General features: G+C 54.1%; 1 protein-coding gene across 1 annotated transcript in view; it reads left to right on the top strand.

Annotated features, from left to right (window-relative positions):
* Positions 1-14685, top strand: part of HMCN2 (hemicentin 2) — a 174230-nt gene that overhangs the window by 32138 nt on the left and 127407 nt on the right. The window contains 8 exon segments of the mRNA XM_052647785.1: positions 3113-3284; positions 3929-4035; positions 5114-5234; positions 7676-7939; positions 11000-11144; positions 11676-11797; positions 13369-13641; positions 14520-14661. Coding sequence (XP_052503745.1) covers positions 3113-3284; positions 3929-4035; positions 5114-5234; positions 7676-7939; positions 11000-11144; positions 11676-11797; positions 13369-13641; positions 14520-14661 — 1346 coding nt within the window.

Below are 14685 nucleotides of genomic sequence, written 5' to 3' on the forward strand. Positions count from 1 at the left end.
TGCCTTGCCACATAGCTTGCAGGATCTTAGATCCCCGACTAGGGATTGAACTTGTGTCCTCAGCTGTGAAAACTCAGAGCCCTAACCACTGGACCACCAGGGAATTCCCTGTCCCCATTAGTCTTTGAGACCTTCTTTGCTTTATGAAATTACCAGTAGTCCTAGGCTTTCCTTGTATATTGCCTGCCCCAGACCTGAAATCAGCCATTTCTCCAAGGAACTCTGGTGGAAAAGAGTAGTTAGAAACCACTGGGTTCTGAATTCACTTGGAATAAATTTATATTTAAAGAATATCCGTGCAGCTCTCTCTTGGCCGTAAGAGAAAAACCTGGGTTGAGATTTCCTTCCTTGCTTTATCCTACAGGAGACATAAAATGGTTTCACAACCACAATATGGCTAGTTCTGATTGCTATTGTTGTTGTTCAGTTGCTAAGTCATATCTGACTCTTTGTGACCCGATGGACTGCAGCACACCAGGCTTCCTTCCCAGTCCTTCACTGTCTCCCGGAGTTTGCTCAAATTTATGTCTATTGAGTCAGTGATGCCATCTAACCATCTCATCCTCTGTCACCCCCTTCTCATCCTGCCCTCAGTCTTTCCCAGCATCAGGGCCTTTTCCAGTGAGTTGGCTCTTTGCATCAGGTGGCCAAAATATTACAGCTTCAGCTTTAGAATCAGTCCTTCCAATGAATAGTCATGATTGATTTCCTTTTAGATTGACTGGTTTGATCTCCTTGCAGTCCAAGGGACTCTCAAGAGTCTTCTCCAAACCACAGTTCAAAAGCATCAGTTCTTCAGCATTCAGCCTTCCTTATGGTCCAGCTCTCACATCCGTACCTGACTACTGGGAAAACCATAGCTTTGACTATGTGGACCTTTGTTGGCTAAGTGATGTCTCTGCTTTTGAATATGCTGTCTAGGTTTGTCATAACTTTCCTTCCAAGGAGCAAGCGTCTTTTAATTTCATGGCTGCAGTCACCGTCCACAGTGATTTTGGAGCCCAAGAAAATGAAATGTCCCTGCTTCCTCTTTTTCCCCTTCTATTTGCCATGAAGTGATGGGACTGGATTCCATGATGTTCGTTTTTTGAACATTGAGTTTTAAGCCAGGTTTTTCACTCTTCTCTTTCACCTTCATCAAGAGGGTCTTTAGTTCCTCTTCACGGGAGACGTAAAACGATTTCACAATCACAATACAACTAGTTCTGCCAACTGCTAACTACTAAATAAAGGTTTCTTTGCCTTTCTTTTTTTGCCCTCAAGGTGCCCCTCACTGAGAAAGCACAGTGGAACCTGTTGGTTTCTGATTTACTTGGAGCTAATCCTTCTCCTCATACTGGGGTTATGGCATCAATTTGTTGTACAGTCAGTTCATGTTTCATTTTGATTCTGTTTTAGGGTTTGCACAATATGCTTCTTGACATAACTTGGCTTGAAAAGAGGTGCTTCAAAACTGCAGAGGTTCCCACCTCCCTCTTTTTTGGTTTTCTTACTGGAACCTGGGTGGCTCAGCTATTGCTTAAAAGGAGGTGTGAGCTGGGGTAGGGGGCAGGTGGAGTTGAGCATTTGTGAGGTGAGCTTGAGGACCCTGTTCAAAAGGTGTGTGCCCTGCTGCGTCACACACAGCGAGCAGATGCCCTGAACCCCTTACCCTTCACAGCTCCTGAGCCTGGGACATGACAGAGGGTGTCTGCCCACATGGGGCTCCCAGGCCAAGAGAGGTGACGGGTGTAAACTAACCGGGAGTTGGTTGCTAAGGAAGGAGCAGGAATTTCTGCAAAGAGAAGAGCATTTTGCAGTGGAAGGAGCTGCCCCGGGGGGCATGGGATGGGGGTCCAGCCCAGCAAGCATGGGGGCGTCAGGAGCATCATGATCTTGGGTCGGGCTGAACCGGTGAACCAGAGACCGCAGGGACTTAGAGGCCGTGGTGAGTCTTGGAGAAACAAGATAATTTTGTGCTTAGTAGAGGCCATCTTGGGCTTCCAGGTGGCGCTAGTGGTAAAGAACCCGCCTGCCAGCACAGGAGACATAAGAGACGCAGGTCGGATCCCTGCGTCAGGAAGGCCCCCTGGAGGAGGACATGGCAACCCACTCCAGTATTCTTGTCTGGGAAATGCTATGGACAGAGGAGCCCAGTGGGCTATAGTCCACAGGGTCGCAAAGAGTGCGCCACAACTGAAACGACTTAGCAGGCAGGCAGCGACCATCTTAGACTGGGTCCAGGGCTGTTAACATGGGGTCCATGCACGTAGGGGGATGGTCTTTGAGACCCTCCTGAAATCATACTCTAAATGTGTGCCTAACTAATATGATGTTCTGGAGAGTTATCTGTCACCTGATTTTTCAATGGGACTTGTCCAAAGCATAAGACTTTAGTATTTTTTATTTTAATTTAATTTTTTGGGTCAAGCCACACAAAAAGGGGATTGTGGGATCTTAGTTCCCTGACCAGGGGTGGAATCCCCGACCTCAGCTGTCAAACCATGGAGCCCTAACCAGTGGACTGCCAGGGAATTCCCCAAATGTAAGAATAAGCAATTGTACACCCGAGGATATTAGGTTTCTCAGTGTTGTGATAAGGGTCAGGAGGAGACTGTCTGCTTGAAGACATGGGCCTGCTTAGAGAGCATGGTGCCTGGTGCGGGTTGTGGTCTGAGGGCCCTTGGGCAGGGATGGTGAACCGCGTTGCCCTGGGGGACATCCCAGACTTCCAGCGTGCATCGGTGTGTAGGAAGCACCAGGAGGGCTTCCTGGAGGAAGTGATAGATGTCATAGACATTGGCCATGTGATGAAGGAGGGGCGTCATCCCAGCAGAGGGGTGCCTTCTGCTCCTTCCATCTGAGCTGAGTCCTCTGGATGCCTTCGTTCAGGTATCGCAGCTCCAAGACCACAGGCCAAGAGGGAAGTGTTGTGTGAATCAGGTCCAGTGTAGGGCAGAGGGGACTGTGATGGCCTCAAGTGACCTGGAAAGCCTGCATGCTGCCTAAAACTCACCAGGGGATCAGACACTGCACGCAGCTGGCAGCCTGCTGGGACCCACCTCCCATGTGCCAGACACAAGCAAGGCATCACGGGCACCTGCTGGTGTCACCTCTCACTCCTGCCTCCCAGGTGCTGAAATGGGTGGAGTCAGCCATCCAGGCCTCCAAGGTGCACCTGCTGTCCACAGACCACGAGGAGGGCGGTGAGCACACGTGGAAGATCCCCTTCGACCCCAGCCTGAAGGAGGTCACCATCTCCCTGAGTGGCCCAGGGCCTGAGATCGAAGTCCGAGACCCACTGGGTATGTGCACCCTGGGGCTGGCCTCCTCCTTGGCCCTGAGACTGAAATAAAAGTCCAGGATGGGACAGAGAGGAGGCCGGGAGATTTTGGACATAAGACTCCAGGAGCACTGAGGGTAAGGGAGATGCTGAGTGGAAGGCAGAGAGGGTGTCTACAGTGGGTGAGGATGCAGAGAGGCCATTAGCAGCCCAGTGAGGGGAATTAAAATGATGACCATCCCTGGGGCTGCCAGATTCACGTGGCATCTTCCCTGTGTTCTCTCTTCACTGGCCTGGAGAGTCGGCAGGGCAAGAATTAGTGGCACAGTGTAGAGATGGGAAGGGGGGCGCTCTGGGAGGTGGGGTGACTTGTCAGGGTCATCTAGGTTCCATATGATTTGGACCCAGCTGCCTGGTGCTGCAGTGTTCCAAGGATGTCCTGAGTACTATGGTCCAGCGGCCAGGGGTACGGCCAGCACCTGGGGGGGGATGAAGATGGAGAGCTGGAGGAAGGAGAGGCCTGGGTACCCCCAAAGGCCTCTTGTCAGTTCCTCTAGGAAGCCCGAGGCTGGTGTTGGAGGGCTGTGGGTTCCTGGGGATGAGGAGGGGGGCTCTGTCAACCCCAGAAAAGGGTCGGGGACTGAGCAGGTCTTGGGGCTTCCACAGGGAGGATCCTGCAGAGGGATGACGGCCTCAACGTGCTCCTCAGCATCCCTGACTCTGCCAAGGTCGTGGCCTTTAAGCCTGAGCATCCCGGGCTGTGGTCCATCAAGGTAGGAGGACTTGACATCATCTTCCTCTTGCCTGGGCCCTCGGAAGCCTGGACCCCTGGGAAGCTGAGGGTTGGAGCATGGGCAGTGAGGGGGCATATCAATAGAAGTAGAAGGGCAAGATCAGAGGAGGAGTATTCTGCTTTGTGCCAGTGGGAGAAGTGGAGTGGTTTCAGGTTAGTGAGGGAACTTCAAAGAAGGACTTGGAGAAACCACCCAGGTGTCCAGAGGTGGGCAACGGGGTTGGCTCGTGGTTCAGGACCTTGTCCTTTGAAGAGTGAACAGAAGAGGCTAGGGTGACCTTGGGCTCAGAGGCACAGGACTGGCGGGGGAGCAGACTCTATTCTAACCTGCCAGGGGCTGGGGGCCTGGGACTCGGGGCAGAGCTCCTGGCCAAGCACCCTGGGATGGGGCGGGTTGCTGTCTCGGAAGCACATGGCTTTAGCTGATCAGCAAACAGTTATGGAGCCCCTACTGGGCGCTGGGCTTCCCTGGTGGCTCACTGGTTAGGAACCTGCCTGCCAAGCAGGAGACTTGGAAGATGCAGGTTCAGTCCCTGGGTGCGGAAGATCCCCTGGAGAAGGAAATGGCAACCCACTCCAGTATTCTTGTCTGGGAAATGCTATGGACAGAGGAGCCCAGTGGGCTATAGTCCATGGGGTTGCAAAAAGTCAAACACGACTGAGCGACTAAACCAACAGCAACTGGGTGCCAGGCACGGTGCTGGGTGCTGCGGGCACAGCTGTTCTTCAGGTTCTGAGCGTCTTTGGGCCGAGAACTCTCATGCCAATGGGGAAGGCAAGGCAGGGGTTGGGGGACCCGTGGGTGTTGGGGGTGGGGAGCGGGAAGGACAGGGCTGCTTAGAGAGTCCCACTCAGGCAGTGCCGTGGCTGGACTCTTCCTCTCCCGTGGGGGGAGCACCGTGCTGGGTCCCCAGGGAGCAGGTGAGTTACCCACAAGTCTGCAAAGGCGGGAGAATTCCAGCTGCTGACTCCAGGCCGGGTCAGGTCAGCCACCTCCCACCTGGAGCTGAGGGCCTGGGGTCAGACACCTGGGTGACACAAGCCTGGGCCTGGGCTAGGTCTACAGCAGCGGCCGCCATTCGGTCAGGATCACGGGCATCAGCAACATCGACTTCCGAGCTGGCTTCTCCACTCAGCCCTCCCTGGACCTCAACCACACCATCGAGTGGCCCCTGCAAGGTACGGTGCTCCGGGCCCTGGGGCGATGCAAGGCCACCTTCTGCAGGGGTGGGGCTCACCTTTGGGAAGTTGAGGGGGTGCAGTTCCAGGGAGCAGCCATGAGCCTGTGACTATGGAGCGGGCTTGCAGGGGTTGGTCCAGCCCCTCTCTCACATCACAGTGAATGCACCCAGGGCTAGCACCTTCTCTTTGGGTTCCAGCCAGGGTGACCCTGGGACCGTTTACTTTTAGAACTTCCTTCCTGTCCCTCAAGGCCTCCACGAGCTCAGGCTGTCCCCCTAACTCTCCTTTCCCTTTCTCTTTGTCAAGATTTGTCTGTCTAGAGCCCCACTTCTTCCAGTGAACATCAGGCTGTTGTTGTTCAGGGGCTAAGTCGTGTCCAACTCTTTGCGACCCCATGAACTGCAGCACATCAGGCTTCCCTGTCCCTTATTATCTCCTGGAGTTTTCTCAAACTCATGTCCATTGAGTCAGTGATGCCATCCAATCATCTCATCCTCTGTCACCCCCTTCTCCTCCTGTCTTCAATCTTTCCCAGTATCAGGGCTCAGAAATATGGTCTCTTGCCATGGGGCCATTTGGAGGGTTTTGCTGGGACCAGCTGAACAGAAAGATGGGAGGGACTAGGCCAGAGCGTATTAAAAAGCAGAGACATCACTTTGCTGACAAAGGTCCATATAGTCAAAAATATGGTTTTCCCAGTAGTCATGTATGGAAGTAAGAGTTGGGCCATAAAAAAGGCTGATCACCAAAGAATTTACTCTCTCAAATTGTGATGCTGGAGAAGACTCTTCAGAGTCCCTTGGATGCAAGGAGGCCAAACCAGCCAATCCTAAAGGAAATCAACCCTGAATATTCATTGGAAGGACTGATGCTGAAGCTCCAATACTTTGCCCACCTAATGTGAAGAACCAACTCATTGGAAAAGACTCTGGTGCTGGGAAAGATTGAGAGCAGGAGCAGGAGGGGGTGACAGAGGATGAGATGGGTGGATGGCATCACTGACTCAATGGACATGAGTTTGAGCAAACTCTGGGAGACAGCGAAGGACAGGGAAGCCTGGCATACTGCAGTCCATGCAGTCTCAAAGAGTGGGACTCAGGGACTGAATAAGAACAAGGCCAGGTCAAGATAACTCTGGACCACTGAATAATGACCCCAAAATGGTGTGTGCTGGGTCCTTAGAGCTTTCTTTTGAGTCTGTATATCCTCTAAAGTTTTTCATTCTTGTCAGCCCTTATGGGTTTCCCTGCCAGGACCCGCAGTGATATCTTCAAAATGAAAAGTGGGCTGCTTGTTCATTCTGTGTTTGTTTTTGCCAATAGCAGGGAGGTGGGAGGGAGGCAGAGAAACTTAACTCCTATTCTAAAGCCAAGAGAGATGAGAAATCCCTGAACTGAAGTGAAGTGATATGGGGGTGGCGGGGGAGAGTTTGAAAGCAGAGTGGTCCTTAGGGACAGTCCCCAGTGGGAGAGGGTGACGGGGGCCATATGTGACCTTCTTTGGTTTCTGCTTTTGATAAAGATGTGGCTCCATCCAAGGCATTTTTTAAAAGCGAGAAAAACAGCAGGGCAATCGCAAATGATAAATAATGATTGGCACTTGACCCCAGGGCACCGGGGAGTGGGGGAGGCTGCAGCGAACTGAACAGTGGGGGCCTGGCCACAGGGGCAGCTGCTATGTGACTTTGGCTGGTTGTTGCAACATGGGAAGGAAGCCCAGCACTGACATGCTTGATTTTTCAAAGAAATCTGGACTTCTAGATTTATACATGCCCTTTCTAGACTGTTTGGTTTTTTTTTTTCAAAAGATGGAAGGCATTTCATGGATCATGTCTACCACATCCTTTGGTTCCCAGTTTATGATCAGAGAGAGAGAGAGAGAAAAAAAAAAGAATAGCTATCTGAAAAGGGAGAGACCTAACAGTTTCCAAATCAACTTAGAAGATTATGAAACCCAAGTCCAGTTCTGGCTTTCCTGAGATAGTGTGGAAAGTACACTTCCAATGAGATGGGAAGGAAACTACAGGAAAGCCCACCAGGAATCAGCATTCCCAAACTGGGGTGTGCATGTCACCTCGGCCTGTCCCAGAGCCTGTCAGCTGACAGCCAACACCAGAGTTAAGCGGGGGATGGGAGGGTGCCCTTTCTCAGTTCTGCTCCGTGAGCACCCCAGTCTGCAGAGCAGAGGTGACGCAATCATGGGAAGCCATGGGTTGGAGGAGAGTGGTGTTTCAGGACCACGGACAGTAGCAACCCCCCTTTCCTCCTTGTCCCACCCAGCATTCCTTGGCCCAGGGAAGAGAAGGTGAGGGAATGGGTGAAGGCGGACAAAGCAGGCTGGGTCCCTAACAATGGCCCTGGGGTGGGGCCCCTGCTTGGGGAGCCTCGTGGAGCCCAGCACAGATGCCAGCACCTCCTTCCCCGCCCTTTCCTCTGCAGGCGTGCCCATCTCCCTGGTGATCAACTCCACGGGCCTGCGGGTACCCGGCCGCCTGGACTCAGTGGAGCTCTCACACAGCTCAGGGCGGTCCCTCCTGACTTTGCCCACGCAGCCCCTCTCCAATGGATCAACCCACCAGCTGTGGGGTGGGCCGCCCTTCCACAGCCCCCAGGAGCGTTTCTACCTCAAGGTGAAGGGCAAGGATCATGAGGGAAACCCTCTCCTCCGTGTCTCCGGAGTTTCCTACCGTGGGGTGACTCCAGGTGAGTAATTGACTCCTACCGCCCCCAGCTCCCTGGCTCCCTTGGAGGCTCATTAATCCCTGAAAGGCTTTCCTGATTCAATTAGATTAGGAAATGTTTATTCATTAAACTGCAGGCTCTGCAATACATTATGCCGAATACTGAGATGCTTCAGATGCAATTTTCAGCTCTAGGGTTTACTGCAAAGTCAACTATGCATCCATAAATCCATCCATGCATCTATCCATCCATCCATCCACCTGTGCATTCAACATTCATTTTGTATCCATCATGGTTCTAGAAACTGTAGACACAACAGTGGGCAAGTTAGTGAATATAAGTATGCCCTTGCATAATCATAATTACTATCATTGTCTTAACGATGGCAACACTAACCTAATCACCATTTTGAGCACGTCTCATGAGACAATCCTGGGCCAAGCACTTGCCATACATTTGTTCATTAAGTGCTCATACCAGTTCTTTCCCCCCCACCCCTCCTGGTCTAAAGGGTTTCTTTTTATAATCTCTTGCATGCTCCTTGCAAAATCTGTCTTTTCAAACCTTTTATTTTGAAATGATCTTCAAGAAGTAAAGCGTGAAGTGTTGGTCACTCAGTTGTATCCAGCTCTTTGCTACCCCATGGACCATAGCCCACCAGGCTCCTCTGTCCATGGAATTCTCCAGTCAAGAATACCAGAGTGGGTTCCCATTCTCTTCTCCAGGGGTTCTTTCCGGCCTAGGGATTGAACCTTGGTCTTCTGCATTGCAGGCAGATTCTTGACTGTCTGAGCCACGAGGGAAGCCCAAGGTTACCATAATAGTAATAAATGTCTTCATTTACCTTCTCCTGTATTAACATCTTTATTTTCCATTTTTTAAAATTGAAGTTTAATTGCTTCACAACGCAGTGTTAGTTTCTGCTATCCAACAACAGGAATCAGCTATATGTATACATGTGTCCCCTCCCCCTTGAGCGTCCTTCCCACCCCACCCCACCCCCACACCTCTAGGTCATCACAGAGCACTGAGCTGACCTCCCTGTGTTCTTACACCCAGTTCTGAGATGTGTCTCCATTGTATTGCTGGGAAACTGAGACCACTGACTTCCCAGGGCTGCTCAGAGGATTGCATAAGCTAATGTACATAACAGGACAGCTCTCAGATGCTCAGAGGTTGTACCCAGTATGTAGGAACCATGAACCACGCCCCTCCACGTGGCTGCTGGCGCTGTGATGTCACTGTAGGCACAAGTCACCTTGTGCCCCCCACCTTTGGTCGTGTTGTGCTGTTTCCCACGTGTGTGGCTTTTGCGAGTTTCCCGTGTGTCCCAGAGGTCTCGGCATCCAGGCTGGAGGCTCCCAGAGGGCAGGGCGGCATCTTTGGCTTTCCAGATCTGCCTCTGGTCCTGGGGAGTGGGGTCTGAGTTCACTGGGCACCAGCCTCCTTTCTGGGCTTGCTTCCCTCCTCCTGCCCACTTCCCACTGTGCTGGTAGTGACCCAGGAGGAGCTCAGAGGTAGATGACACTGACATCGAACATCAGTGGTGCTCGGGCTTTCAGACTCCCCCGGCCACTTCACTTAGGGATGCAGAGAGGGTGCTGAGATGCCCGTGGTGAGGTGGGGGACTTTGAGGACCTGAATGGGGCAGGGCATCGCAGGGCTAGGGGCTTGGGACCCCTTCCTTCAGTCTCCTGGCCTCCACCCCCTGGCTGCGGTCCCTGGGTCTCCTCCTGCCTCAGCTTTTGCAGCCTTCAGGAGGATTTTCAGGCAGGACTCTCAGCAGGGGGACTAAAGCAGCCTCTGTCTCTCTCTCTTTTCTCAGATGGCTCCCAGAGCTGGGAAGTTAAGTTCTGGCTTTTTGTCTCCGTGTCAGCTCTAGATCAAAGGATGGGGGTGGAGTGGGGGAAGGGTGTGGTTTGGCAGGGGGTGGGTGGTTTGCTGGCCCCCACCACCACCTTCCAGGTCTGGAAGGCTGGGAGTTTGATTGGGAGCAAGACACTGGGTTTGGAGATATGTGGGGTGGTGGGGTCCCTGGGCTTCTTTCAGCTCAAGGAAGAGGGAGCCAGAGGCTTCCAGTGTGTGGGGGTGAGCCGTGGCTGCCGCGCGCACAGCTGAGGACGTGGCTGGATGGTCCGACACCCCTCTCCCCTGGGACGTGGCAGGGAGCCCGTAACATGATGTCACCACCGCCCTCCCACCCCCGGCGCTGTGCTCGGAGGAGGTCTGGCCCATTGTCTCACCCTCGGAGCATCTCTGGGGTGGATGAGGGAGAGGGCAGCGCAAGGGTTCCCCACAAGCCTGCGATTGCCCAGCAAGGCACAGACGGCCCAAGACTGACCCTGTGGGTCAGTTCTCAGACATTTCCTCTGAAGCGACTCAAAGAGCCAAGGAAAGACTATGTGCCACCCCAAGGCCAGGGTCAGGCAGGAGGAGGCAGTGCTGTCTCTGATGGGGGTCCCCAGAGGCTCATCCGAAGCTGTGAGATTTCATGGAAATCTCTTATTTTATCTTGAAAATGCATGTGGACTCTGTATTCACAGCCATGCTCCGACTAGGCTGATTTTTAAATAATAATAAAAAAGGCTTCCCGCCCACAGATTGTGAGTAAAACTGACCCTGCAGGAGGGGTGAGCGATGCACAGCCCTCCCCAGGCCCCTGGAGAGTCCCATCTGGGGAGTATTTCATCAGATCTGAGGGCCGGTTTGACTTCTCTGTCTCCCACACAATTGGCACGATGGAGGCACAAGCCACAAAACCCCCACGAGTCTTCATGGAAGGAGCTGGCCCTGCCACATGCGTGTGCCAAGGGCTTCCCACTCACCACCTCTCACCAGCAGCTCACCACAACTCGATGAGGTCACTAATGCCATTAACCCATTTTACAGAGGTGAAAACTGAGGCTTAGGGAGGTAAGGCCCCCTGTTCTTGGCGGCCACTGGATGGTGAAGCCAGAGATTGAAGCCCTGACTTCTGGCCCCTGAGTTATCCTTGTGGGTCTCTGTGTTGCTAGGTGTGTCGAGCGCAGGCTGACGGGTGGAGGGCAGGGAGGAATCCTGAGTGCTGGCCCTTGCCCACAGGTGCCCCCCTGGTCAGCATGCCCCCCAGGATCCATGGCTACCTCCACCAGCCCCTGCAGATCTCCTGTTCTGTGCACAGTGCCCTCCCTTTCCGGCTACAGCTGCGGCGGGACGGAGCCAGGCTGGGGGAGGAGAGGCGCTTTCGGTGAGTGGCTCAGGGCTGCCCGCTGTCCCCAGTCCCAGGGCTCCTGGGGACTTGATGCTCTGGAGGGACCTAGGAGGTGGTGGCTGGCACACCTGGGACCTTGGTCGTCTTGCTGGGCACCTCCCAGCTTGGCCAGGGTTGGGGGAGAGTGGGTCCCTGAGGCTCCCACCACTGCTGGGCCATCACTCCTTGGAGGAGCCATAGGCCTTCCTCAGATTCTGAAAACTCAACCCGTGAAGGCCGGGTTCTGTGCTGGTCAGTGCAGGAAGGACCCTCTGAGACCTTCCCTCCTATGGTTGGAAGCCCGGGGCTCAGAGAGGGGGAGGGCCTTTCTCAGAGTCACACAGGATATCATTGGGATTTGCATGTCCTTAGCTGCCTGTCTCTTCTTGCCAAGCCTCTGAGAGGTTTGGGGGCTTCTTTCTGGGCAAGATTCAAGGGGCCAGGCCCCCGTCCGGAAGCCTGGATGAGGCCGGGGGACCGTCACGGGGGCAGTGCAGTTGTGCGTCGCCAGCTGCCCTGTGTTTGCAGGGATTCAGGGAACAGCAGCTGGGAGATTCCACGGGCCTCCAAGGCTGAGGAAGGCACGTATGAATGCACGGCAGTCAGCCGCGCTGGGACCGGACGAGCGAGGACTCGGATCGTCGTCACAGGTCTGTCCCCTTGCGCCCGTCCTGACTCTCCCCTGTAGGATTCCCTCCCAGGCTCTCTCCATCTGTGAGTGAGTGGGCCAGCCAGCTGCTAGGGCCCGTCCGTCATCTGGAGCCCGACGGCCACACTGCGCCTGCGTGCTGGCCTCCGGTTTGGACTGTCCGCCCCACGAATGGCCTGTGGTTGCAGGAAGGTTAAGAACACCTGCTCGGGCTCTGCCTCCCGGTCCCCAGCCTCAATCCCACCCTTGACTTCTTGGTCAGCCCCCCGGCCCTCACATGGGCCACCATCCACCTTGTCCCCAACCCTTATGCCTCCAGGTCCTGCCACCATGGCAGCATCAAACTCAGGAAGGTTGGAAAAGCCACAGATCCTCTTACAATGAAATTGGCTTTATTTTTAAAATAATGACCCTAAGCTGCCTTGATGGGCTTTCCTAGTGGCTCAGTGGTAAAGAATCCGCTTGCCAATGCAGGAGACACGGGTTCAATCCCTGGGTTGGGAAGATCCCCTGGAGGAGAAAATGGCAACCCACTCCAGTGTTCTTGCCTGGAAAAATCCCATGGACAGAAGAGCCTGGCAGGCTATAGTCCATGAGGTCACAAAAAAGCCGGACACAATTTAGTGACATGGTCTCTGAGCTGTCACTTCTTAATGGTTTTTTCTTACTGAGAGTGTGAGTTTCTAAGCTCTTTCTTCTTTGGGGGCAGTGGCCTTACTTAGTCCACATTTGGCTGCTCTTTCTACAGAGAATAGCTCTGTACTTGTTACTCTTTTCCAGTTGAGGGTGATTTCCAAGACTTCATCCACCAGTGTGGAATTACTGGGGCTTCCCAGGTGGCTCAGTGGTAAAGAATCTGTCTGCCAATGCAGGATAAACTGGTTCAATCTATGGGTCGGGAAGATCCCCTGGAGAAGAAAATGGCAACCCACTCCAGTATTCTTGCCTGGGAAATCCCATGGACAGAGGAGCCTGGCGGGCTACAGTCCATGAGGTCACAAAAAAGCCAGACACGATTTAGTGACTGAGCATGTACACTCGTGGAATTATTGCCTCAAAGGGTGTGAAGTGTGGGTTGTTTATTTATTTTAGTCATTACATCGTGTCTGACTCTGAAACCCCATGGATTGGAGCCCGCCAGGCTCCTCAGTCCATGGGATTTTCCAGGCAAGAATACTGGAGTGGGTTGCCATTTCCTTCTCTAGGGGATCTTCCCGACCCAGGGATTGAACCCACGTCTTCTGCATTGGCAGGTGGATTCTTTACCACTGAGCCACTGGGAAAGCCCCAAAGAATGGGCTAACTCTTGCTAAATTTTGCCTTTGGCTGTTGTATGGAAATCAGGCATGCATGCGTGCGCACACACACACACACACACACACATACACAGCCCCCGGGCGGGTGTGAGATGGCCGTGCGGTAGCATCGTCTGGGCATGGTGAGCAGATGCTGGTGAGCTGCTCTGCTGGGGGGAGACAGTGGATGCTGGGGTCTGGACACCACCAGGGTCTGCAGGATGTCCCCCGCCCCATGCCAACCCCCTCGGTGCCTCCTGCGCTCCTGTTCCTGCAGACCCCCCGCCGCAGCTGGTCCCTGTCCCCAATGTGACCGTGTCCCCCGGAGAGACCGCCATCCTGTCCTGCCTGGTCCTGAGTGAGGCCCCCTACAACCTGACCTGGGTCCGGGACTGGCGAGTCCTGTCAGCCTCGATGGGCAGAGTCACCCAGCTGGCCGACTTATCCCTGGAGATCAAGAATACCACCCCCAGCGATGGCGGGCGGTACCAGTGCATGGCCAGCAACTCCAATGGAGTCACGAGGGCATCCGTCTGGCTCCTGGTGCGAGGTGAGGCTGCTCACTACCTGGCATTTCTCCAGGAGCCCATCCGGCCATCCCTTTGCTCAAACATCAGCTCCAGCAGGCAGCATCCGCCCTTCCAGAGTTTTCTCAGCCTTCGGAGTAAGAGGATTCTGTAGCCTCCCAGCCTAAGTGTAGTAGTTCAGCACTGTTGGGAAGTTCATCCTCATATGTAGCCTCAATTTCTATGGCTGTCGGCCAAGCCAGTTTCACTGTGTCCTGTCCTCTTTCTGGGCCATTGAGCATGTCCATTGTCCATCCCTCTCGATATGCAGGACAGAGATGGGACACTGGAAACTTCTGGAAGCCCAGAAATCAGATGTGCTCAGCAGGGTTTGGGTAGCACCGACCAGCTGGGGGTGGAGAAGGCAGTGGGAGGAAACATGTCCAGAGGGTTAGTGCCTGGATTAGGTACTCACCTGGGATTTAGGTCCACAGGATTTAGACGGATCCTGCTTCTCTAAGGAACTGTCTCCCCCAAGTGTAAAAGTGAGTGTGTTGGAACAAATTTCACTCTTGTGCCAGTGACTCGATTGGCTGCTTAGAGTGTGTTGAGAAAGATTCTGAGGCCATATCGAGGCTGCTGGTATAGGAGGGGCTCAGCTCAGAGCAGAATTTCAGGGAGCTCAAGGCTCCCACCAGGGGCTATTGGGAACTCAGGTCCCCGTGTGGCCTGGGGATGTGCCTGGGGGCTGTCTGGTCACCCTGGTTCCCCGAGAGGCTGCTCTCAAGGATGCAGGTCCCTCGGGGCCCTTCTTTTCTGTGTCTCCGCTGTCTGTGGCCACGGGGAGGAGCAGGGGGCCCAGGGCTGGGTACTTGGGACAACACGGCAGCTCCTCCCCACCTGTCCACTCTCTGAACTCCAGAGGCCCCGCAGGTCAGCATCCACACCAGGTCACAGAGCTTCTCCCAGGGCCGGGAGGTGAGGATCCACTGCTCGGCCTCTGGATACCCTGCACCCCACATCTCCTGGAGCCGCGAGGGTCGCGCCCTGCAGGAGGACAGCAGGTGAGGGCCTCAGGGACCTCTCTG

The sequence above is a fragment of the Budorcas taxicolor genome, chromosome 11 (assembly GCF_023091745.1).
Source record: "Budorcas taxicolor isolate Tak-1 chromosome 11, Takin1.1, whole genome shotgun sequence".
In the NCBI taxonomy this organism is placed as follows: domain Eukaryota; kingdom Metazoa; phylum Chordata; class Mammalia; order Artiodactyla; family Bovidae; genus Budorcas; species Budorcas taxicolor.